Genomic DNA, 24,521 nt, shown 5'->3' with positions numbered 1-24,521 from the left:
TTTTGTCACGAGGTTAATCAATGCGTTCGTTAATCGCCCCACTTTCTAATCTTCAATAAACTAAATTGTAACTTAACACAACAAGGTCTACTCGACATAAATTAGGTTTGAAAATAGCGATTGTTGAATAATGTCATGAATATGTTGGGGTTTAGTCTATTTGAATCCCACTAGTGCTAAGATTTTCTGGACACAATTATATATATCTTGTGTCTCCTCTAAACTTAGTTAACAGCCGTAGAGAGAAAACTAAATCAGATATTCTTGTACACAGAAGAGGCAACAGAGAGGTTTGAGGCTATTTATCCCTTGTTGAAGGAAGTAGCCCTTGCACCAGATACTATTAGTAGTGCAAATGCACTGAAACAGATATTCACTTTTTCCTGGAAATTAGCTGGTGGACAAGGTATTTGGTAACAAACGAAAATCTCTCTCTGTTGGTTTGGTGGTTCTTTTGAATTAACCCTTGCTTGTTTGTTTACAGGAAATCCTGCTCTAGCCAATGAAGCTACAGCAATCGCCATCAGTGTCTTGACACAAAACATTGATTGCTTTAAGCAATGGGATGTTCTCTACATGGAGAATCTTGAAGCTAGCGTTTCTCTTCTTAAAAAGCTTGTGGACGAATGGAAAGTTCATTCCCTCAAACTATCATCATCACCGAGTGATACTCTCACTCTCAAGCATGCTATGAATAGCTTCAAGATGAAGGTAATAAATAATGCCTCTCTTAGAATCTTCTAAGCTACTATTAACTGAAGTGACAAAAAAAAGCTACTATTAACTAATTATTATCTCTGACCTCACCTGCTATAAAATATTATTGTTGTCTATAGAACGAAAAAGCCATAACTGAAGGAGTAACTAGTCTTTCTCTTTACAAAGAAGCTGACAAGTCGTGCAAACTGATATCGTGGAGACTCTCATGTGGCCTCAGATTAGCATCCTTGACCACAATGGTTATAGCAGCTGCAGGAGGCTTTGCTGGAGCCGCACTTTTTCAATCTATCTTGCCAATTGTAGGGGATGGATTTCACCGTCCCTCAAGGCCCAAAGAATAGACGGCCCGGCCCGTGAAAGAAGAAATAACGGCCCGGCTTGATAACTCTGATCGACGGCGTCTGGGCGCGATTCAGGAGTACTTTCGATCATCCATCGACTCGACGCCCTTGGCTTGATGACTGCTCAAGAACGATATGGGTCTCTCGGCCCAACGAGTAAAAGGCCCATACGAACGACGCAAACTAGGTCACGGAGAAGCATCAGGTCGAGTATATAAGGGAAACATGAGACAACGGAAGGGGGATCCAAAATCAACTACACACACACCCTAAGCGGCTAGATTAGGGTTTTCACCTACATCTCGTCTCGTTTAGTTGTACCTTTCCGGTTAAGCTCTCCGAGCTCCGGTTTCCTTTCTGTCACTCATTTCCATACTTTGTAACCGACCAAACACTTTTCCGACCATCAATAAGACGTCTTTGCTTAAACCCACATCTTATTTTATATTTATCGTTTCCCGTTCAAGCAGTTGGCGGCCACCGTGGGGCATCTAGCAAAGTAACGTCGACAAGATGGTTACGAGCAACGATGATTCTTCGTCCGGCGAAGAACACGAAGATCGTGAAGCAACGCTCACACCGGTTATGGCGACCTCAGCGCCGTTGCCACCTGCCTCCATAGACACTATCATGGCGCGCCTCGCTCAACAAGACGCGGCTCAGAAAGCGGCGGCCGACCAAATCACGGCTCTCGCCAAAATCCTCGCCCCCCTCGCCGCGAATGTTGAAGCCTCGATGGTGCAGTATCGACGACATCTGTTTAACACAGACCGAGAAACTGGCGCCGCGCCAGCCCAGGCTGAAGACCAAGAAATCAACGACGGCGATACGGCGCAAACCCCCTGTGGCTTCGACACGCTGACCATAAACGAGCTCGCCGCGCTAAAACAGTCCGTCCTCGATATCAACTCTAAAATCCATCACGTGACGACGTCAGCGCCGCAAATCGAGCGCGTCCTCGCCGAATCCCTCCGCACGCCGTTCACAAAAGAGATAACTAGGGTTCGACTCCGAAAGATGGAAAAACTCCGTCTTCCGACCTTCGATGGTGTTTCCGACCCTTCCGTTCACGTCACATCCTTCAACATCGCGATGCGACGTGCAAAATTTTTCGACGAGGAGAAAGACGCCGGTTTTTGCCAACTTTTCGTCGAAACCCTAAAACGATCGGCCCTCAACTGGTTTATCGGTCTCAAAGAAAAATCAGTCAACTGTTTTCACGACCTCTCAACGGCCTTCCTCAAGAACTATATCATGTTTACTCGCCAGGAAGCCACAGCCTCATACCTCTGGAATCTCACTCACGCCAACGGTCAAAGTCTCCGGGATTTCATGGAGAAGTTCAAGGCCATCGTCTCAAAGGTCGATGTCCCAAACCATGTGGCGGTCGAATCGTTAATGAACACCCTCCACATCAAATCGCAGTTTCGAGCCGATCTTTACCGAAGCACGACGAGGTCGGTATCCGACGCTCTAGCCCGATCCCACAACTTTATCCGCATGGAAGAAGATACCAGGGCGAAGGTAGCCAAAGACGCAGCGGGGAAACAAACGTCCGCTCGAACTAACGATACCCGCTCGGAGCCTCGACAGCACTCTTCCGTTGGGAAAGCCAACCAGAAGAAAGGCTATGTTAGCGCCGGCGATGACGAAGAACCATCAAGCTCCGCGGCCGTTGTGCGAGAGAAGGGATGGAATCACTGGGATCGAGACTCCACCCAGAAATCACCAAGCTTCTCCGAGCCGACATGCTCGAACTCCACAAAACCCAACAAGTGGTGCGCGTACCACAAAGTATGATCACACGACACAAAAGAGTGCAAAGTCCTTTTCGGGCAGTTCCTCGAGTCACTCGACAGCGGCAAAATCGAGATGGCACCTCCCCCGCAGAAGCCAAAGAATAACAAGAGCTGGAGCAAAAACAAAGAGAAGAAGGCTCAGAAATCTCAAGGCAAAGCTCCCCAAGACGAGGAGAGGACGGGTCCGGAGGAAGCCCCCGTGAACAACCTAAATCTCGAAGATGAGTCCACCGACGATGAGCGGTCGAGGAATCGGCGACAAGTGGAGGTGATACTTTCTCGGCCCTGCAGCTCGTCCGACGACGAGATCCCACGCATGGTTCCTGACCTGCACGACAAGTTGAGGCGGGAAACGACGCAATCTTTCTCCACCAAAACATATCCCGCAGACCTATGGATCCTCCTGAAGAGAAAGATCACGACGGACGATTCAAGCCTCCGACCTTCGCGAAAAGCTCAACTCGAAAACCGACGACTTGCGGGTTAAACTCAATCGGTCAAAGGGATCCGACTTAAGGCATTGTCTCGAGGCGAAGAAACAACACCTCGAAACAGATTCGACAGACGGGAGTCCTACCGACCTACGAACGCAACTGGAGATGATGCGACCCACTCGCACACCACATCTCAACGTTATAATGGGCGGCTCACCGCCCTGTGGAGACTCGGTCCGTGAAGGATTATCGACGATAAGCCACCACCTCGCAGAAGTGGCCTTCGCAAGACGAGAATGATCATCAGATCACTTTCTCCGCTACCGATACTCGCGGCATCCATATGCCGCATAACGACCCACTCCTCATCGATATTGGAATCGGTGAATGCCAAGTCACAAAAGTTCTCGTCGACACTGGCAGCTCAGTCGATCTAATCTTTCGAGATACACTCGATAAGATGGGGATCGATTTACGAGATATGAAGACATCTTCTCGAACCCTCACTGGTTTCAACAGAGCCTCAGAACAGATGATCGGCACTATTCGCCTCCCAGTTTACGCATGCGATGTGGTTCGAACCATTAAGTTCTCCGTCATTCGCACCAAAGCACCTTATAGCGCCATCCTCGGGACACCCATTCCCTCGACTTATCATCAATGCGTTAAGTTCCCTGGAAAGGATGGCACCACGAAGACGATCCGCGGGCATCAGCGCGCCGCGAGGGAACTGCTCATCGCCACAGTTAAACTGCAACGTTCAACTTCCCTCGTCAACTCGGTCGCCAAACCGTTCCACAAAATCTACCCCAGAAAGAGGAAATCTGCGAGGTTCCTCTCGAAGAATTTGATCCATCAAAAGTCGCGCGCGTCGGAGCGTTTCTCTCCGACGAAATGCATACGCAGATTGTCTCTTTCCTCAAGGAAAATGCTTCGACTTTTGCATTGACGAACTCGGACATGAAGGGAATCGACCCCGCGGTGACCTCTCACGAATTGAACATCGATCCTACGTTCAAACCTATCCGACAGAAAAGACGAAAGCTGGGACTAGAACGATCTAAAGCTGTGAACGAAGAAGTCGATCGTTTGCTAGACGCGGGGTTCATCACCAAAGTACGGTACCCCGAGTGGCTAGCAAATCCCGTTGTTGTGAAGAAAAAGAACGGGAAGTGGCGCATTTGCGTCGACTTCACCGATCTCAACAAAGCATGTCCCAAAGACAACTATCCGCTTCCTCACATCGATCATTTGGTGGAGTCGACGGCTGGTAACAAGCTCTTGCCTTTCATGGACGCATTCTCGGGATACAATCAAATCCTGATGCACCCAGACGGCCGCGAGAAAACTGTTTTCATAACAGATAGGGGGACTTATTGCTACAAAGTCATGCCATTCGGCCTGAAAAATGCTGGAGCGACCTACCATCGCCTAGTGAACCAAATGTTCGCCGAGAAGCTCGGCGACACCATGGAAGTCTATATTGACGATATGCTTGTCAAATCCCTCCATGCTAAGGATCATCTCGCTCACCTGCGAGACTGCTTCGACACACTGAATGCATACGAGATGAAGCTCAACCCTGCAAAATGTACTTTCGGCGTCACCTCGGGAGAGTGCTTAGGATACATCGTAACTGATATGCCCCGGTTCGAGTATCAGTCCATCGGAGCCAACCAGCATGGAGATTAGGACGTTCAGCTCATATCAACCGAGATTCGTTCATCCGACCGTACCGATCAGACTGACCGAGCAGTCCCGCGTACGTCCCAATTGAAGCTCATACAGGAACCATGACCAGACGACCGAATCCCCCGAACTGGAGCTTGACTTTCCGTACTGATTTGCATTCTAAGATCAACGATCAAGACAAAACTGAATTCGAACGAGTGGATTTCAAGATAGACCATGCAACTTCATCTCTGGCTAGTTCGGACTGTACTGGCTCGCGTACTGCCCTGTCCGCAGGACATGCTTCAAGATAATTGAACCTGGACAAATATTCAAGCTGTCGTCCAGCTGTTGCCCTGCTGTTGTCCAGCCCATTTTCTATCATTTTCTATGTCTCTTTTTCATGTATTTCTTTTATTATCTTTGACTAGAGATTCCTATAAATATGTAATCTCTACAATGAATAAAATCAGTTCATTTTGGTTGTTTATTTTCGTTCTTCTTCTCTGAGTGAGAGAGTTTGTAGCTTGTTCATCGGTTTGAACCGGCTCGTTGATTTGGTGGTCAGCCAATCATCTTTTTGTGTCGTTTGGTGGTTAGCCAACACACCTTCATCGTTTCTTAGGTGGTTAGCCTTAGATCGTGGTATATCAAGAGCCATTCCGCATCTCTTGACGATCCATTCCGCATCTCTTGACGATCCATTCATTCCATTCCAGTTCCAGAAGTGCCATCTCCTTCTCGGTTCTTATCAAACACCCGGCCAAAGCGATCCTTCCCGTTTTGGGCGTATCAACTTGGTATCAGAGCCACTTTGGCTGGTTTGTTTTCTATCTTCTTTTCATCTTCTCATCTCGTCATCATTTTCTTTTCTTATTTCTTTTTGGATCCGGGTTGTTCCTTTACTCCCTTGTGATCGCCATTTAAAAAAAAAAACGATAAAAAAAGAGAGTAAAAATTTGGCTTGAATCTCTTCTGAAGAGAAATCCAGGGGGAGTGGTGGAAGAGAAACCCTGCTGGCTGAAGAGAAACCCAGCCTTAGGACAGTTAAGGCGGATCCACACAAAAATATCTCTTCGTCTTTCTTTATCTTTTCTTTTTTCCCACAAAGTTTGTTTTGGGTTTTGATTGCTTAATCTTGTCTGTCTATCATCCTTTGAACCAGTGAAAGAACTCTGTGTGATCACCTAAAAAAATCGAGAGCTAAACACTTTGTGAGTGTGAGGGTTTTTATTTGCTAACCTTTTATTAAGTGTTATCAGGATGATTGGACTTCACGGGAAATCGAATCTGGCTTCAACCCCACAACAAGACGTTTTTTATCCCTTAAGAATCGTGTTTGAAAAAAAAAATCCAAACGATTTTTGGAGATAAGAAACAGTTTGTTTCTAATGGGTTTGATGTTGTGCATAAACGAAGGAAGAAACAAAACATGTATGATAATGAGAAGTGGCTCAGAAGTGGTGATCGTCGCTTCACCAAAACCAAGAGGAGCAGCAGTGATGTGATTGACTAGAACGAAATTCAGACTTATGCTAGCTTGGAGAAGATGTTGCATAAGGCGATTCATGCTGTCCGGCAACTCAAAAAGAAGGGAAACACCTACACTTCATCAGCACCAAAACAGCAATGTAAGTCTTTTTATCTTTCAAATTCTGATTTGAAAACTAATAAGATTTCTTTTGATAAAAGCAAAGCTGTGAAATCCACAAGCAAGGTTCTTTCTACCAGGTGCTTCAAATGCCATAGGGTCGGTCATTATGCCAACAAGTGCCAAAAACAGAAACCGTTGGTGACTTTGGAGAACGTTGAAACCGAGCCAGAAAAAGAAGTATCTTTGTCCATCCAAAAGTCAGACCAAACTCAAAGTGAGCTTTGTGTGGATTATAATCCTTTTGCTTATAATCCTTTTCCTTTTAATGATTCAGATTTGAGGACAAATCTTTTTGAAGAGGAAGGGAATGATACGCCCCGGTTCGAGGATCAGTCCATCGGAGCCAACCAATATGGAGATCAGGACGTTCAGCTCATTTCAACCAAGGTTCGTTCATCCGACCATACCGATCAGACTGACCGAGCAGTCCCGCGTACGTCCTGATTGAAGCTCAGACAAGAACCACGACCAGACGACCGAATCCCCCGAACTGGAGCTTGTCTTTCCCGTACTGTTTTGCATTCTAAGATCAACGGTCAAGACAGAACTGAATTTGAACGAGTGGATTTCAAGATAGACCGTGCAACTTCATCTCTGGCCAGTTTGGATTGTACTGGCTCGCGTACTGGCCATGTCCGCAGGACATGCTTCAAGATACATTGAACCTGGACAAATATTCAAGCTGTCGTCTAGCTGTTGTCCAGCCCATTTTCTATCATTTTGTATGTCTCTTTTTCATGTATTTCTTTAATCATCTTTGACTAGAGATTCCTATAAATATGTAATCTCTACAATGAATAAAATCAGTTCATTTTGGTTGTTTATTTTCGTTCTTATTCTCTGAGTGAGAGAGTTCTTAGCTTGTTCATCGGTTTGAACCGGCTCGTTGATTTGGTGGTCAGCCAATTATATTTTTGTGTCGTTTGGTGGTTAGCCAACACACCTTCATCGTTTCTTAGGTGGTTAGCCTTAGATCGTGGTATATCAAGAGCCATTCCGCATCTCTTGACGATCCATTCATTCCATTCGCCTTCTCGGTTCATATCAAACATCCGGCCTAAGCCATCCTTCCCGTTTTGGGCGTATCAGTAATCCAACGAGGTATCGAAGCGAATCCAAAGCAAATCTCGGCGATCCTCGATCTTAATAGGTTCCTCTCACGATCCACCGACAAGTGCCTTCCTTTCTACGAACTCCTACGAGGGAACAAGAGGTTCGTCTGAGATGAGAGATGCGAAGAAGCGTTCAATCAGCTAAAGCATTACCTCACAACACCTCCGGTCCTATCAAAACCCGAAGCAGGCGACACTCTGTCGTTATACATCGCCGTCACATCCTCGGCGGTCAGCAGCGTCCTCATCCGAGAAGACCGAGGCGAGCAGAAGCCCATTTTTTACATCAGTAAATGAATGACAGATCCCGAGACTCGTTACCCGACTCTCGAGAAGATGGCTCTCACCGTCGTTACCTCGACAAAAAAACTCCGACCTTACTTCCAGTCGCACACAATCGAGATCCTCTCCAATCAACCTCTTCAGACTGATGCAGAACACTAACCAATCCGGGAGATTGACCAAGTGGGCAATGGAACTCAGTAAGCACGACATCGTGTACAAGAATTGCATAGCAGCGAAGTCGCAGGTCCTCGCCGATTTCCTGATCGAACTAACACCAGACCTCGAACAGGATCTCATCCTCCCTAGCAAAAATTGGATCCTGCACGTAGATGGTTCATCTACGAACAAAGGTTCGGGAGCAGGCGTGCAACTACAATCCCGAACCGGAGAACTCATTAGACAGTCGTTCAGTTTTGGATTCGCTGCATCAAATAATGAGGCCAAGTACGAGTCTCTCATCTTGGGGCTCCGACTCGCCAAAGCTGTCAAAGCAAAGCGAGTCAGTGCCTACTGCAACTCTCAGCTCGTAGTGAGTCAGTACCTTGGCGACTATGACGTTCAAAACGAATGGATGGATGCATACCTCAAACTCGTACAAGACCTCACGCAAGACTTCGAGTTCTTCGAACTCACGAATGTCCCTCGCGGGGACAACATATGCGCGGATGTACTCGCGGCCCTTGGGAGCAAACTGCACGATCAGGTCAAGAGAACAATCCTGATTCACAAGATCGAGAGACCGAGCATCAACCTAAAGGCCGAAAAGACTGCAATCACCGCATCCGTCGCTAACGAGATGATAATCGATGAAGCGGAGCCTCGCACTCCGGAGACCCAGCCACAAGATTGGCGACAACAGTTCATCGAATACTTAGCCAACGGTAAACTGCCCACTGAGAAGTGGGAGGCGCGACGACTCTAACGACGCAGCGCACACTACGTCGTCATGGATGGCGAACTCCACCGATGGACAGCGACCAATGTACTGCTTAAATGCATCTCCGGAGACGAAATGAGACTCGTCATGGCCGAAACACACGAAGGCACGGGAGGCAATCATTCGGGTGGGCGAGCTCTCGCATTAAAGGTCAAGAGTCACAGCTTTTATTGGCCAACCATGAACGCGTATTTCGAATCCTACGTCTGCAAGTGCGACAAATGCCAGAGACACGCCTCGACTATCCACAGCCCAACAGAACTGCTTCATACCATGACTGCACCATATCCGTTCATTCGCTGGGGGATGGACATCATAGGTCCGATGCCGAACTCTCGACAGAAGAGATTCATCCTGGTTTTGACAGACCACTTTACCAAATGGGTAGAGGCCGAAGCATACGCCAGCATCACCGACAAGGAGGTGCAGAAGTTCTTCTGGAAAAACATCATCTGCCGACATGGACTCCCTTATGAGATAATCACTGACATCGGATCCCAGTTCATTTCACACAACTTCAAGGAGTTCTGCGACAGATGGCGAATCCGCCTCAACATGTCAACACCGAGGAATCCGCAGAGCAACGGCCAGGCCGAGTCTACAAAAAAGACCATCATCGACAGGCTAAAGAAATGACTCGACCTGAAGAAGGGTTGCTTCGCCGATGAACTAGACGGTGTCATGTGGTCCCACAGGACAACCCCGCGCGGAGCAACGAAAGCTGCTCCTTTCTCGATGGCCTATGGAATCGAAGCAATGGCACCCGCCGAAGTAAACGTCACCAGCCTACGCCGTTCCAAGATGCCGCAGAATGTCGATCTCAACCGAGACATGCTCCTCGACACACTCGACGACGTCGACGAAAGGCGCGACCAAGCGTTACTTCGCACCCAAAATTATCAGCATCAGATTGAGAGCTACTACAACAAAAAGGTCAAGTCTCGACCTCTCGAACTAGGAAACCTCGTCCTCAGAAAGGTGTTTGAAAACACCAAGGAGTGGAAGGCCGGTAAGCTCGGAGCCAACTGGGAAGGGCCATACAAGATCGTTGAAGTAATCAAGCCCGGGGTCTACCGCCTAGAAACTTCAAAAGGTGTGGCAGTACCACGCGCTTGGAACTCGAAACAAATCCGACTTTTCCATTCCTAGTACAAAAAAAAGACCGAGTAAATGCGCTCCCAGCCACTTTTACTCGGAAAAAACCAAGTAAATGCGCTCCCAGCCACTTTTACTCAAAAAAAGAGAACTACGAATGGATTGATCCCCCACAAGGGATACGTAGGCAGCCTTCACGGGTCCAGCTATAACAAAACAAAAAAAAATGTTTCATCGAAAGGTCTGCCCGAAAGACAGGCGGCCAGGCGAGCGAACGCATATCACCATGCGATACCCCGCACGAGCACGCTCCAGCCAATCGATCAAACGCACCGGTACTCGCACCCCACATGAGCGTGTACTGATCAGACACGCGCTCACGGGAGTCTGGTAATATCACGACATCAGTCGATATGCCCGAAATGATGACTCAAGATCATTCATTATTTACTAAGTAAGGTTTGGCCGACCAAATGCTTTGAAGTTAATTTGAAATCAGTCCGGAACCGTCACCATTTAAAAGCCCTTTAAATCCTAAGTCGTCCACCTTTAGCCCACTCCCAGTCGACATACCGACAGCGGAGCGATCGCATAGGGACCCTAACTGACGAAAACTCGGTAACGAAATAAGTCATACCGAGTCAATAAGATTGTTAGGGGATTTTTGTGTAGGTCCTTTTGGAGTACTACGGAACGGAGGACAAGACTTATATATCGAAGTGCTTTTGAGTGTTTGTGAGAAGATTGAATAAAAAGAGACTTGAAAAGAGATAGGCGAGCAAGAATTACAAGATATTTGAGTAAAAACCCTAACTCTATCCGCCTAGGTCTAATCTCTAAGTCTTGGAGTTGTAGAAGTGTCGATCCCTTGCTCTAGGGTTTAGAGTCTGTGGGAACCGAAATTCGCACTGTCGATTTCCGTTTAAATAAGGAAAGTAGGAGAACCCTAATTTCCCAGAGGTCCCGGATATCTGCTAATACCACACGCCAAGCAATCAGAACACGGAACGAGAACAATAATAAAATAAGAAATCGAAAAAGAGAGCAAGATAGTTCTTATTCCGAATCTGCGTTTGAGCGTTTACAACAAGGTAAGTGCCTGAGCTACGAGAGCTGTCGGCGAGATTCATAGTTCTAAAACCCTAAGCCGGCAAAAACCTAATTGAGTCGCAGCTCGAATAACAAAAACGGAAAATTGCCTAAAATCGCTCTATGTGCTAAGTTTGCTGTGTAAAAGTTCTCTCCCCCATGCCTCTCGCCTAGGACTCCTTATATACTGGCTCCAAGGTCAGTTTACGCTTTTCCCCTTCTGCCCTTAAGCCGCCATAGCATAAAAATGGAGATTTTCCATTTTTTCCGATCTTCGTAATTATCTTCAAAATTTTGTATTTATCCGCGGAAACTTGAAATTTATCTTTCCTTGCGAACCAAGCGTAAACCGTCATGCGGCTTATGGGCTGTTGGTTAAGAAATCATAAGTTGGGCCTCGAGTCATGTCTTAGGTCCCTTTGGGCCGTCTTCCGACTCGAAGCGTTTATTACGGCTTCTTTCGATAAAGAATGAACTTTCCGCAGTTTTTACGGTAAAGTTTGATTGATAACTTAGAATGGCGGGGAACGTGAAATGGGTTCGCTATGGTCTTCGGGAGATAGCATCGAAGGGTAGACGAGAATGCATGGGACCCGGAGGTCTGGATCCTGCCCGGAGCCTGGAGGAAAAGGATACCTGAGTATTTTTCCCCAACAGTTTGCCCCTTATTTCTCGATTTCATCATCGAACTCGGGGAATAACCTGTGCACTCAAGTCAAGCGGAGTTGCTCATTCTCAGCAGGGTTCCCTTGGGTAGGATCCCGGCTTCGTTCCGCGTTTTTGAGACTTTCCTTAGGCTGGGGCCTAGTGTTGAGTTCTGGCGAGGTTTGACGCTCTTGACGTGTTCCAGAGTTTCTGCGGCTTTTCCTAGATTTCTTGAACTTGAGGGATTTTGAGTCCTGGATCCTCCGGGGAGGCAGGTCCAAACCGGGAACCTGATGATGTCAATCTTTTCGTGGCAAGACGCCATTTACCAAGTCTGCTTCTTTCCAAGAATTCTTGTCAGTGAAGGCCGAGGACTCTTTCCTAATCTGAGAGATCTTCTCCTTTAATATCGGATTGTGGTTGGTATCCCACGCGCCTGAAATGAGGGGGAAATTTGAATTTCAAATCTCTCCCAGATCTTGAAGATTCCGAGAGACGCGGCCTTCTTCTTTATATGCCCTCGTTCGTCTTCATTTTGTCGGCATCTGTCTTCCTTCTCTGCGCCTTGATTCAGGTACTGCTTTCTTCTTCTCTTTTTTCTTTTAAGGTTGTCTAGTCGGGTCAACCTTCCCATTAGCTAGGTCCGTGAGCTGCCCTTCCTCACTATCCTCTCGATTTATTGGATAGGAATCATCCGATCCTATGTCTAAGCGCTCTGCTTCCTCTGTTCCCTTGTCGGCCGATGAGTCCAGGTCGAGACGTCGAGTGGGTTCTCCAGCTTCTCAATCCAGAAGTTCTTCAGATACGGACGTGACGCCCGACTGCGATCTGACCGCTCCCTTACCGTTGACTTATACTTCCCCTCTTTCTCTAGGCCCTGCCTCAAAGGTTACCGCTGATGATTTGGTTGAATGGCGAGATAGGTACTCCTTACCTCCTCACGTCCTCTTGCGAGTTCCCACTTCCGAGGAACGAGCTTCCGGCCACACTCCAGGCGAGATTGCCGTCTATGAGGCGTTCTTCGAGATTGGCTTTCGAGGGGTGATCCCAGCGCTCATCGTTGGTCTGGTTGATTTCTTCGAGATTTCTCTTTCCCAACTCAATCCTCCAGCCTGGAGAATATTGATTGACATCCAGAACCTAGGCGATCTGGAACACATATCCCTTGGTATTAACGAGGTTTTGGTTTGCCTATCATTTGGCTCATCTCAACGGGGGAGAGGGGCGTCTTCATCTTCGTCCTCGCAGTGGTTTGACGATTGTGGAGGAACTGCCCAGGTCTGAGCGGAAAGGGCTGGTCTTTAACAAAAGATGGGCGGAAAGATACGCCTTTATGTCGCTCCATGGGTCCACTTACCAGTGGAATATTGTAGGTAGCTGTAGGGTATGTTCGGACTTCTGATGAATGGCCATCCACTTACTGTTTGTGTATTTCTTTGCAGCTGGTACTCATCCTGCTCCCCCTGAAGGAGAAAACTTTGTTCTTCAAGCTTGGAGGCTTCCTCTCGACCGTCGCCAAGTGAACATCTTGGTTGGTGAAACCGTACTTCGATGCAGCAGTCTTTGGAGTAAGCACATCTTTTGCGGATTTTCCTTTTCTTTCTCAGCATCTAATCGTAGCTTGTGTGCAGGAAACATGTCGGGGAGTGCAGCTGACGAATCCTTTGCGGCTTATCAGGAGGCGGCCAAGGTGATGTCCGCGAAGAAGGGATCTGCCAGTAAGACGGCGTCTGGAGAGATGAAAGCACCGGACTCGTTCTGGAACTCGGGACTTTGGTGCGACTTCCATCGCGATCATGGCCACAAAACCGAAGACTGCATCGCCCTAAGGATCGAGGTCAACGAACTACTCCAAAAGGGGCATCTCCGAGAATTCCTCTTAGAAAAAGCCAAGGCCCACCTCAGCAAAGAGATAGCAGGGAAATCCAAAGGAGCTGCACCATCCTCACCACCTCGCCAAGATCGGGTGATTCATGTCATATCTGGGGGCTCAGAAGTAAGCGGAGTGAGCCATGCAGCTGCAAAGAAAAGCACCCGTAATGCTAAGCATGGTCTGTAAATGACCCAATCAAAGCGCCTACTTCTAGGCACCGACGAGATAAACTTCACAGCCAAGGAACAAGAGAAGGTCCTAGCTCCCCACCATGACGCCCTAGTCATCTCTCTCACCGTAGGAAACTGCTTGGTGAAAAGGATACTAGTAGATAATGGCAGCTTTAGCAACATTATCTTCCAGACAGCGTACCAAGATCTAGGGTTGGAGGAGAGCGCCCTGACGCGCAGGGTAACTCCACTCATCGGGTTCAGCGGCGAGGTCAAGCAAACCGCCGGAGAGGTTATCCTCCCAGTATACGCTGAAGGGGTCAACATGTCCACTAAATTCCTGGTCGTAGACTGCCAACTGGCATACAATATGATCTTGGGACGACCTTGGATCCATGACATGGGAGCAGTCCCTTCAACCCTCCATCAGATGGTGAAGTTCCCTACACCCTGGGGCATCAGAATAATCAGGGGAGATCAAGAGAACTCTCGGTCCTGCTACCAGACCACTTTGAAGGGGAAGACCAAGGTCTTATAGCAATTACAGAGAAGGCCTCAGATCCCGAACCTTGGGATCAGAGGTCAATAAGACAGGTAATTGGGGGTCGTTCCGGAAAACGCGGACCCTGAATCATTTCAAGAACCCGAGGGACCCCCAAAGAACCTATGTCGACCGCTTCGCATGGTCTCCTCCAAAACACTTCAAAGTTGCACCTGCTCACAAGAACTAGCTCTCGCAGAACCCTCGTTCCCCACCTCGTATAAACAAGATCACCAAGAACTTCATCAGATATCAGCAAGTGAACTCACGAGTAACCAAGTGGGGCATGAGAACTTCAAGGAGACCCCCTCAGAAGCTACATCGGGCGAATCTAGAGCAGAGGGTGCCTCGCAGACGCAGGACGGAGACACTCAGCCAGGTAGGAGACCTCTGAGCCTGGTCGCTCTGGTGGATGAGTGTGACTACACATTTCATGGAAGTGCTGGAAACCTTCATCAACGGGAGACAGTGGTCCCCGAGCACCAACAACGCGGAGAGCCACAAGGGCTGGGGCATGAAACGAGTCTCAACCGCGGTCCCTAGACCCAAGAAAGAGGTGGAACCCTACAAAGGAAGGAGGAACCACCCAGCAAGGACACTCGTCCCAAAAGCAAGTCAAACCCCACGAGTCACACAGCAACGAGAGGTAAAACATGGCCTAACCACCGGGGTACCTCGCAAGCTGATATCTTGTACGGTCTCCGGACCATGATTTCTATTAATTATTCTATCTTTTATTTAAGCATTATGTTTTCCTACTCCTATGTACGCTGAAACCTCTCCGGACAAAGCTTATATAATTAAATATTTCCGACTATAAAAAAGTAGTAGGAATGCCATAATACTTAAAAGGGGCAAACGAGTTGGATCAGGTCTAAGAGACCCTCGATCCTGGCCAATCCTTAATGATAAGTGGTACGACCACTCAAAAATAAAAACGGGTATGAGACATAAGGTAGGAATGGGTCTGCGCAAACCTGAGTATGCCGTCAACACTACCTAAAACCCCTGTATAGCCTCATGCATATCGGGGTCCCAAACAAAAATACCAAAAATGTGAAAGTACCTGTATTAAAACACTACGTGCTAGAATAATACAGGAGACACGAGGTATAATTGCCCTTGAGCAAGTGCAAAAGTTCGGGAGCACCTTATAATATCCTGCTTCTCCAGACGTGGAAAGCAGCGTAAGTCTGGCACTTGGGTTTTCACCCACACCAGCACCCTCTAAGCCTTATAGTGGCTTTCTGCAGAAAGCATATGCAGCACGGGAACTCGACAGTGACCAGCTTCTGAGCGGTAGAATGCGATACCCAACAAGTACCGAGAGTGGCCACACCTAGGGTGGCAGAATGCAATCCCTTTAAAACCTTAATTTCGGGTTCTGATAAAGAACTCCGGGCTCAGATAGGCCTCAGGGCCAAGAACCTATTGGTTCCCCAAAAAAGGACCTCAGGGTCCAAAGACCATGTGTCCAACTCGAGACCTCAGGGTTCAGAACCCACGGGTTCCCTAAGAAGGGACCTCCGGGTCCCAAAATTATTAGTATCCTCCAGGCGACCCAAGGTCCCCTGAGGAGAATCGACCAAGGGTCCAGAACTCACGGGTTCCCCAAGAAGGGACGTCCGGGTCCCAAAGATTATTAAAATTCTCCAAGGGACCCCAGGGTCCCCAGAGGAGATCCAGTCATACGAGACCTACAAGGTCTGATCATTCCCAAGAAACCTTGGCACCCCGAATCCATGAGTCCCACCACGATTCATCAAAAGCCCAGACGACCCAAGTCTTGAAAAAGATTATCAAGCAATCAACATTTAGCTCAACAATTATTCGATTATGACTCAATTTTCAAGGCCTTGGGATCATCCTGCAACCTGCATTCTTCCGAAAGAAGAGACAATCACAGAAACAAAGGCAATACGAGTATCATCTACGAAAGCCAAAGATCTCAAAGAAGAGAAGCGAGCAAAACCAAAGAAACTTATTTCATGAAGCCGCAACAGGGCTATTGTTCAAAACAAAAGCAGAGCAGGCCAAGAAAGGCCATTATTATAACAAAAACAAGGGACACGAGTTCAGGTCGAAGACCCCCCAGGCCTCAAATCTATGTCCATTCGTCAGAAATTTCTGAGGAATTTTTGACGGATTTACGAGAAATATGAAATTTTACCATTCATCGGTATTTCGTCGGAAATTTCCTAGGAATTTCCGACGAAATTTCTTTCGTCAGAAATAATCGACGAAATACCGACGAAGATTACACGATTTAGGGTATAGATTTGGGGTTTATGTTTTTGTCGGAAATTCATCAGAAATTTCTGACAAATTTCCGTCGAAATGAAAAATTTCCGTAGGAAATTCGTCAGAAATTTCCAACGAATTTTTGACAAACTTATTCCTAGGAAATTTCTGACGGATTACAAAATTTTTTTAGGATATTCATCACAAATTTCCGACGAATTTCCGACGAACATGAGTTTAGATAAGCCTGGGCAATATATCCGTAAACCGAACAACCGATCGGTACCCGGTCCGATTAAAACGGTTCGATTCGGTTTCGGATTTTCTTAATAAACCATTCGGTTCGTGATTTTGGGTTAGAATGGATGTCGGCTCGGATCGGGTAAAAATCCGACAACCGAATCATAACCACCGAAACCCGATGAAACTCAACTCTAGCCCTTCTTTCTTCCATTTTCGAATCGAGAGTAGATACACCACGATTATCTCCGGAAATCTCAACCAAACCTTTCCAAAATCTCAACTTGCGTATCATGCAATCTGAAATCCTTTCCATTACCCAAAAATCAAATATCCTCAATGATTCTATCGTCGATTCAAACTCGAAACCCTTATTTCACGTCATATATATGTCTCTGCAAATCCTTAGACTTGATAAGCCATTCCATCTCTTTAGACAGAAAGTAATCAATCTGAGGTGCTTATTTTTCTTCTCAATACTCGATGTATCATTCATGCTGCTTTATTTTTCAAATTTAAATTTTGGATAGATAATATTATTGGTTTCGGAATTCGGGTTATGTCGTGTGATTTTTATTCTTAGTGTGAAAAGAATTGGACATTAACCTCGAATTGTGGTTTAGTTAGTTGTTCAGCTGTTCTTGTTTGTAATGATGCGTTCTTCAGCTGTTCTTGTTTGTAATGATGTGTGTGTAATGAGGAATTATGTGTGTGATGTTAGTTCTGCAGCTGTTTGGTTCTTAAAGTTGAAATGATGTTAGTTCTTCAGTTCTTAAACTTGAACTAATTAACTTGAATTAATGTTAGTTCTTCCGTTCTTAAACTTGAATTTTGGTTTAGCTCGTAGTTCGTCTCTAGTTTTCATATATTGCAATGTTAGTTTCATGTTGGTAGTAGAACTCGTATTAACTATTTCAATGTTAGCTCGTCTCTATGTTGTTAGTTAAATAAGTCTAAAGCTAATACATGTTTTTTTATCTTGCAGATGACATCCTCAGCTTTCGATAACCAAGCAACTGATGTTGAAATGGAAGGTGAACACCAAGAGTACCAAGAGACATTTGCGGCTGCAAATGCAACATCTGGAGCATCATCTCAGGCGCAGAAGGTGAAGAAGATGGTTGTGCCTAGGTCTACTGTGTGGGAGCATTTCACCCGAAACAAAGAGAATCGAAACAAGTGTGTATGTCACCATTGCCAGAAGATCCTTTCATGTGCATCCAAGTCAGGAACTTCTAACCTGAAGCAGCATCTGCAAATTTGCAAAGAGCACATAGCGTGGTTAACTTCTCAGAAAAAGAATCAGCAGCAGATTGGTAATGGAGGCAAACTGAAGGCATCGAAACTGACTGAAACGGTTTTCAAAGAAGCTTGCAACGAGCTGGTGGTGTTAGCAGAATTGCCACTTTCATTCATTGAAAGTACTGCTTTTAAGCACTTCTGCGACAAGGTACAACCTTGCATAACGTAGCCTGTAACTTTTTACAACCAGCCTTTAGCTTTTTGAAATCATCAAACTTACTTACTCTTTTAATGTCTTGCTTTGCAAGGTTTTGACTTTCAAGCCCCACTCAAGAAGGACATTGACAAGGAACATTGTGGAGATGTTTGTGAAAAAGAAAGCAGCGCTGAAGAACTTACTCATCACGAGTAAACAAAGAGTTTCACTGACAACTGATATTTGGGTATCTCAAGTGACAGATACTTGGTTTTTTTTTTGTAAACTTGTCGACAAATTGTTAATGGTTTTATACGCTTATAGCCTTATACCAATTGTTAATGGTTTAAAAACCAATTTTTATACGCTTATACAAATTGTGTCTATTGGTTTTCATGTCTTGCAGGTGCAGATTATATGGTTATCACTGCACATTTCATTGACGAGCAGTGGCAGCTGAAGAAGTTAATCATTGGCTTCAAGTATGTCATGGATCACAAAGGTCAGACAATCTCTAATGTTCTTTTAGAGTGTTTATCTGACTGGGGTCTTGAGAGGGTGTTTTGCATCACAGTAGACAATGCAACCGCAAATACTTCTGCTATTAAGAGGTTTCATGAGAGCTTTATTTCCGTTTCCCCTGATGCTTTTGTATTAGACGGGAATTTTTTACACATGAGGTGTGCGGCTCATATTATAAACTTGATAGCTAAGGAGGGTTTAGGTGATTTAAGTGAGAATGTGTTAGCTATCAGAAATGTTGTTCAGTATGTTAGGTCCTCAACCACTAGGTTAAATGCCTTTGATCAGAGAGTCACAAATGGTAAGATGACTCGTGATAGCTTGCCCCTGGATGTAAAGATTAGGTGGAATTTAACTTTCCTTATGCTATCTAGAGCATTACAGTTTAAGGTAGCATTTGATAGAATGGAAGCAGGAGATAGGCTGTACAATGACTATTTTCTAGAGGTAGATAATGGGGCTAAAAGGTGGGGACCACCTGATTCTTGGGACTGGAAAGCAGTTGAGAAGCTTATCAGGTTTCTGGTCATATTTTACAATAGCACCTTGGTTGTCTCTGCCTCATCTAAGGTCAATGATTTCAAATGCTATGGTGAGATAGTGACAATTGAGAGATATCTCAATTGAGAGAAATCTCACTGGTTTAGCTAGTAGCGTTGACTCTGAGTTGAAGTTGAAGGCATCGGAAATGCTGCATAAGTTTTTAAAGTATTGGGATGGCATCAAGGATGTCAACAAAATGTTGATCTTAGCAACCATCTTCGACCCTACACAGAAGATGCATTTCGCGAAGCTCTGTTTCGAGAAGCTGTATGGGAAAGATAGCTTCGAGGCTAAGGAAATGGCAAAGACGGTGAGTGATCTTCTTACATCCATGTTTAAGGAGTACAACATGCGTTTGAAAGTAGCTTCTGTACAAGCATCACAGCCAACAGAAGCCTCTGGCGTCTCTGCTCAAGACTCTCAGGAAGAAGGAGTAGAAAGAATGGAACTGGTGGTTGAGGATTTCGGTTATGAAAGGATGGATGATGTGTACAAGGAACTTGTTGCAGAAAAAGGTGAAGACACTAGGGATGACCTAAAAGTGACACGCTTTGAAGACATTATCGGTCGTCTAAAAGCCTATAAAGAGAGAATTCATGATGATGAAGAAGAAGGTCAGAGTGATCAAACCAAACTAATGTACGCTAATTCGGAAACACCAAATACTCAATCCTATAGAGATTATAGAGGCAGAGGTCGAGGAGGACGCTTCTATGGTCGAGGTCGAGGTCGCGGAAGATCTTACAGAGATATAGACTACTCAAAGATTCTGTGTTTTAGGTGTGATAAACTCGGTCACTTTGCCTCCAGCTGTCCCGACAGATTGTTAAAACTCCAGGAGGCATATGAAACGAAGAGTGAGACGAAGAATGATGATACTCAAGAAGCTGACAAGTTGTTAATGCACGAAGTAGTGTACCTTAATGAAAAGAATGTGAAACCAAAGGATTTTGAAGCCGATGCCGACAACAAAAGAGTTTGGTACCTAGACAACGGTGCAAGCAATCACATGACAGGTATGCGAGATTACTTCAAAATGATTGATGAGAGTGTTACAGGCAAGGTTCGGTTCGGCGATGACTCAAGAATCGATATTAAAGGCAAAGGATCTATTTTATTTATGAGTCAAACCGGAGAACATAAACTACTCGCTGATGTCTACTTCATACCGGATCTCAAAAGCAATATCATCAGTCTTGGACAGGCCACAGAAGCGGGATGTGAAGTAAGGATGAAAGAAGAACATCTTACACTCCATGATAAAGAAGGAAAGCTCATTGTCAAGGCTAGAAGATCACAGAATCGACTTTACAAAGTCCTTATGGACAGTGTTCATTCCGAGTGCTTTCAACTCGCTGCTCAAAGTGATTACAGTAGATGGCACGCACGGTTAGGACATATTGGAGCAAACACAATGAAGTCAATGATGAAGAATCAACTGGCTATAGGTATACCAAACATGAGCATTGAAAATGAAACGTGTACAGCCTGCTTACTTGGAAAACAAACAAGGCGTTCGTTCCCAAGTGCAACCTCGTACCGAGCTACCCAAAAACTCGAGCTCATTCATGGGGACTTATGTGGACCCATTACACCACCTACAGCCGGGAAAAATAGATACATATTTGTGCTCATTGATGATTACAGTCGATACATGTGGTCGATATTGCTGCAGGTTAAGAGCCAAGCATACGAGAAGTTTAAAAGTTTTAAGACAATGGTGGAAGCTGAGACAGGGGAATCAATCAAAACACTCCGAACCGACAGAGGAGGAGAGTTTACATCGAATGAATTCAAGACTTTCTGCGAGGAAACAGGAGTTAACCGACATCTTACGGCACCCTACTCTCCACAGCAGAACGGAGTAGTTGAACGTCGAAACTGAACGTTGCTAGAGATGACTAGAAGCATCATGAAGCACATGAATGTACCAAATTATCTATGGGGAGAAGGAGTTCGACATTCTACATACCTTATAAATCGAGTAGCAACAAGGACTTTGGTGTCACAAACTCCATATGAGGTTTTAAAGGGTAAGAGGCCAAGCATCGATCATCTCCGCGTGTTTGGTTGCTTAGGATACGCAAAGACAGATGGCCCACACCTGAGAAAGCTGGATGACCGGACGAGAACCCTCGTGCACTTAGGCACAGAACCAGGATCGAAGGCATACAGGTTACTTGATCCTGTAACTCGAAAGGTAGTGGTAAGTAGAGATGTCGTTTTTGATGAGAACAAAGGATGGAAGTGGAACACTACAACAAACGAGAACAGTGAGGAATCGGGTATGTTCAAGTTATCTTTGGGTTTGTACGGAAATAATGGCTTACGAGAAGAAGAAGAAGAAATGGAACAAGAACAGAACAACGATGGTAGTATGGAAGAAGAAGACATCGAAGAAGAGGAAGAAAGTCCATCGGAGACTGAAACAGAGCAAGTACAAGATCTGCTTAGACGATCAACAAGGATAAGCAAGAAACCAGGCTACTTGGATGACTATGTATACCTAGCTGATGTAGAAGGAGAGAGATTACTACTTCTCATAAACGATGAACCTTGGGATTTCAGTGAAGCCATTGAAGAAAAAGTATGGAAAGATGCATGTAAGGAGGAAATCGCATCTATAGTAAAGAATAATACTTGGGAACTGGTTGATCTTCCTCTTGGAGCAAAACCTATTGGACTTAAGTGGGTCTTTAAGATCAAACGAAACTCTGATGGAAGTATAAGCAAGCATAAATCAAGACTAGTGGCTAAAGGATATATTCAGAGACATGGAATTGATTATGAAGAGGTCTTTGCCCCTGTTGCACGCATAGAAACTGTACGGTTCATTATTGGTCTAGCTGCTTCTAACGATTGGGAAGTTCATCACCTAGACGTTAAAACCGCATTCTTACATGGTGATCTCAAAGAGGTCGTGTATGTCTCTCAACCAGAAGGTTTTGTGATAGAAGGAAGTGAAAGCAAGGTTTATAAGCTTAATAAAGCTTTATACGGCTTAAAACAAGCTCCTAGAGCTTGGAATGAGAAACTAAACAAAGTTCTTGGAGAGCTTGATTTCGTTAAGTGCAGCAAGGAACCTTCTCTGTATCGAAAGAGAAAGAACCATGGCCTACTACTTGTGGCAGTATACGTAGATGATCTCCTCATTACAGGTTCGAAGACAGAGATGATTAACGAGTTCAAGGCAGGGATGTCAAGAAAGTTTGATATGAGTGATCTCGGTCTTCTAACATACTATCTTGGAATCGAGGTGTTTCAATTTAATGGTGGAATCATGCTGAAGCAGGAAGGTTATGCAAAGAAAATTCTAGAAGAAACAAAGATGGCCGATTGCAATGCAGTTCAAAGCCCTATGGATGCAGGTTTGAAGTTGTCAAAAGCTCAAGAAGAAAGAAACATAGATGAGAAAGAGTATAGAAGAATAATTGGATGTCTACGTTACCTTCTTCACACCCGACCAGACATGTCTTACTCAGTTGGTGTGTTGAGTAGGTACATGCATGAACCGAAAGAGAGTCATCAAGCTGCGCTAAAGCAAGTACTCCGGTACTTGAAAGGAACATTCAGCTATGGTCTTACATTCATGAAGACAAGACATTCCGAGTTAGTAGGGTACTCAGACAGCTCACATAACGTGGACATTGATGATGGGAGAAGTACAACTGGTCATCTCTTCTACTTAAACGAATGCTTGATCACATGGTGCTCAACCAAACAAGAGACTGTTGCTCTATCTTCATGTGAAGCCGAGTTCATGGCAGCCACCGAAGCAGCAAAACAAGCCATATGGTTGCAAGAGCTTCTTGCAGAGATACTCGAGAAAGCAAGTGAAAAGGTGACAATAAGATTGGATAACAAGTCAGCAATCGCTCTCACAAAGAACCATGTGTTTCATGGTCGAAGCAAACATATTCACAAGCGTTACCATTTTATCCGAGAGTGTGTAGACAATGGCCAAGTAGAGGTGGAGCACATCGCAGGTAGCCTGCAGAAAGCTGACATTTTGACAAAGGCTTTGGGAAGAATCAAATTCAAGGAGATGAGGGAGCTTATTGGAATTCAAGATCTGAAGAAAATGGAGTTCAAGATTAAGGGGGAGAATGTTGAAGTTAATCTTGAAGATAACTTGGTTCACAAGTTAAACTAAACTTATTCGAAATAGGAAAATTATCTTATCTAAGAGTTATATAGATAAGTTAAGTTTAAAGGAAAAAAGAATATCATATCTGTATATAAGAAGATGCAAACTTGTTGCATAACTTGTGAGATTAGAGATTGAGTTTGTGAGAGCTTAAGTTTTGAGTTATTTTCTTAAGCTAATAAGAAAGAGTTTTCTTATATACTTCGTTCTTTATATCTTGTGATTGAAACAATATCGACTATAAATTTACTTTGCTTGATTCTATACATTATCTTAAGCATCACCATAATTATCCATTGCAAAAGTTCTTATTTTGTTTATATATTTATAAATAACACATTGCTAAATAGAGCTTAAGAATTATCATCCTGATTTTTCTATTTGCTACTTGTTATCGATGACTTTATTAAACACTGTATATATCTGAATTCGAAAACTGAAGCTCTTATGGCGCATCGTAGTCCACTGAAATTCGAAAACCAGTAGATCAGATCATTGCATATATATTGAAAACTGGAAATTAATAATTCCGTCCAGTTTATAAAAGGCTTTTTACAAAAACCCCTAACCGAACTCAGTTAGCGTATGCCTGATTGCCTGTAGTTCAAATTGAAAAGGTGGGAGGGGGAATAAAAATGGGCCCTTAAAAGGCCATGGACGCTGCAGTCCATATCTCCAAAGAAAGTTGAGTAGTAAACGAGTCATGTGGCTTCAATGTTTAATGCCAAGTAATGGAGCTCACAAGACTACAATCTACAAACTAATATACAAGTTGAAGCGGTATGAATCATATGAATGTCTTATCAAAATACTTTATCCTCTTAAGTATGGGGTCCCATATAACCATGTCCGTCTATAATATCTCTTTTTTTTTGTGAGAAAGGGCATTAGTCTATAATACTTTCAAGATTTTTGTTATGCTAAGACCAATATATCATACTTTACTCACATAATTTATTATTTATTCATGTATTTGGTATTCGTATCATCTAGATTCATGGAATATGATCGGAATACCTAACGA

General features: G+C 44.9%; 2 protein-coding genes across 7 annotated transcripts in view; both read left to right on the top strand.

Moving 5' to 3' along the window:
- LOC106397103 overlaps window positions 1-7,443 on the top strand; it is a 12,754-nt gene extending 5,311 nt beyond the window's left edge. For 2 of the 5 annotated variants that reach the window (XM_048756812.1, XM_048756814.1), the window contains 2 exons: window positions 837-6,816; window positions 6,894-7,443. In XM_048756812.1, coding sequence (XP_048612769.1) covers window positions 837-1,061 — 225 coding nt within the window. In that variant the 3' untranslated portion in view covers window positions 1,062-6,816; window positions 6,894-7,443. Of the gene's footprint in view, window positions 1-836; window positions 6,817-6,893 lie in introns of those variants that run through there. The other 3 variants (XM_048756811.1, XM_048756808.1, XM_048756809.1) reach the window with 3 other exon arrangements.
- LOC111206341 (copia protein) lies at window positions 397-24,521 on the top strand. 2 transcript variants are annotated; one of them, XM_022702961.2, is made up of 7 exons: window positions 397-406; window positions 485-711; window positions 13,225-13,350; window positions 13,414-17,304; window positions 17,833-18,297; window positions 18,398-18,532; window positions 18,692-24,521. In XM_022702961.2, exon 7 carries the CDS (start codon window positions 21,248-21,250, stop codon window positions 23,501-23,503), a length of 2,256 nt encoding a protein of 751 aa, XP_022558682.2. In that variant the 5' UTR covers window positions 397-406; window positions 485-711; window positions 13,225-13,350; window positions 13,414-17,304; window positions 17,833-18,297; window positions 18,398-18,532; window positions 18,692-21,247; the 3' UTR covers window positions 23,504-24,521. The 2 variants fall into 2 exon arrangements, with proteins under 2 accessions (XP_022558682.2, XP_048612760.1); XM_048756803.1 differs by having other exon boundaries at window positions 13,414-18,297.

This window comes from Brassica napus, chromosome C5 (assembly GCF_020379485.1).
Source record: "Brassica napus cultivar Da-Ae chromosome C5, Da-Ae, whole genome shotgun sequence".
In the NCBI taxonomy this organism is placed as follows: domain Eukaryota; kingdom Viridiplantae; phylum Streptophyta; class Magnoliopsida; order Brassicales; family Brassicaceae; genus Brassica; species Brassica napus.
The sequence above is the reverse complement of the archived record's forward strand: the minus strand, read 5'-3'. Positions and strand labels throughout refer to the sequence as shown.

What these genes read in the sequence shown, in the direction of transcription:
- LOC111206341 (XM_022702961.2), top strand. Translation starts at nt 21,248, where the DNA reads ATGACTAGAAGCATCATGAAGCACATGAATGTACCAAATTATCTATGG.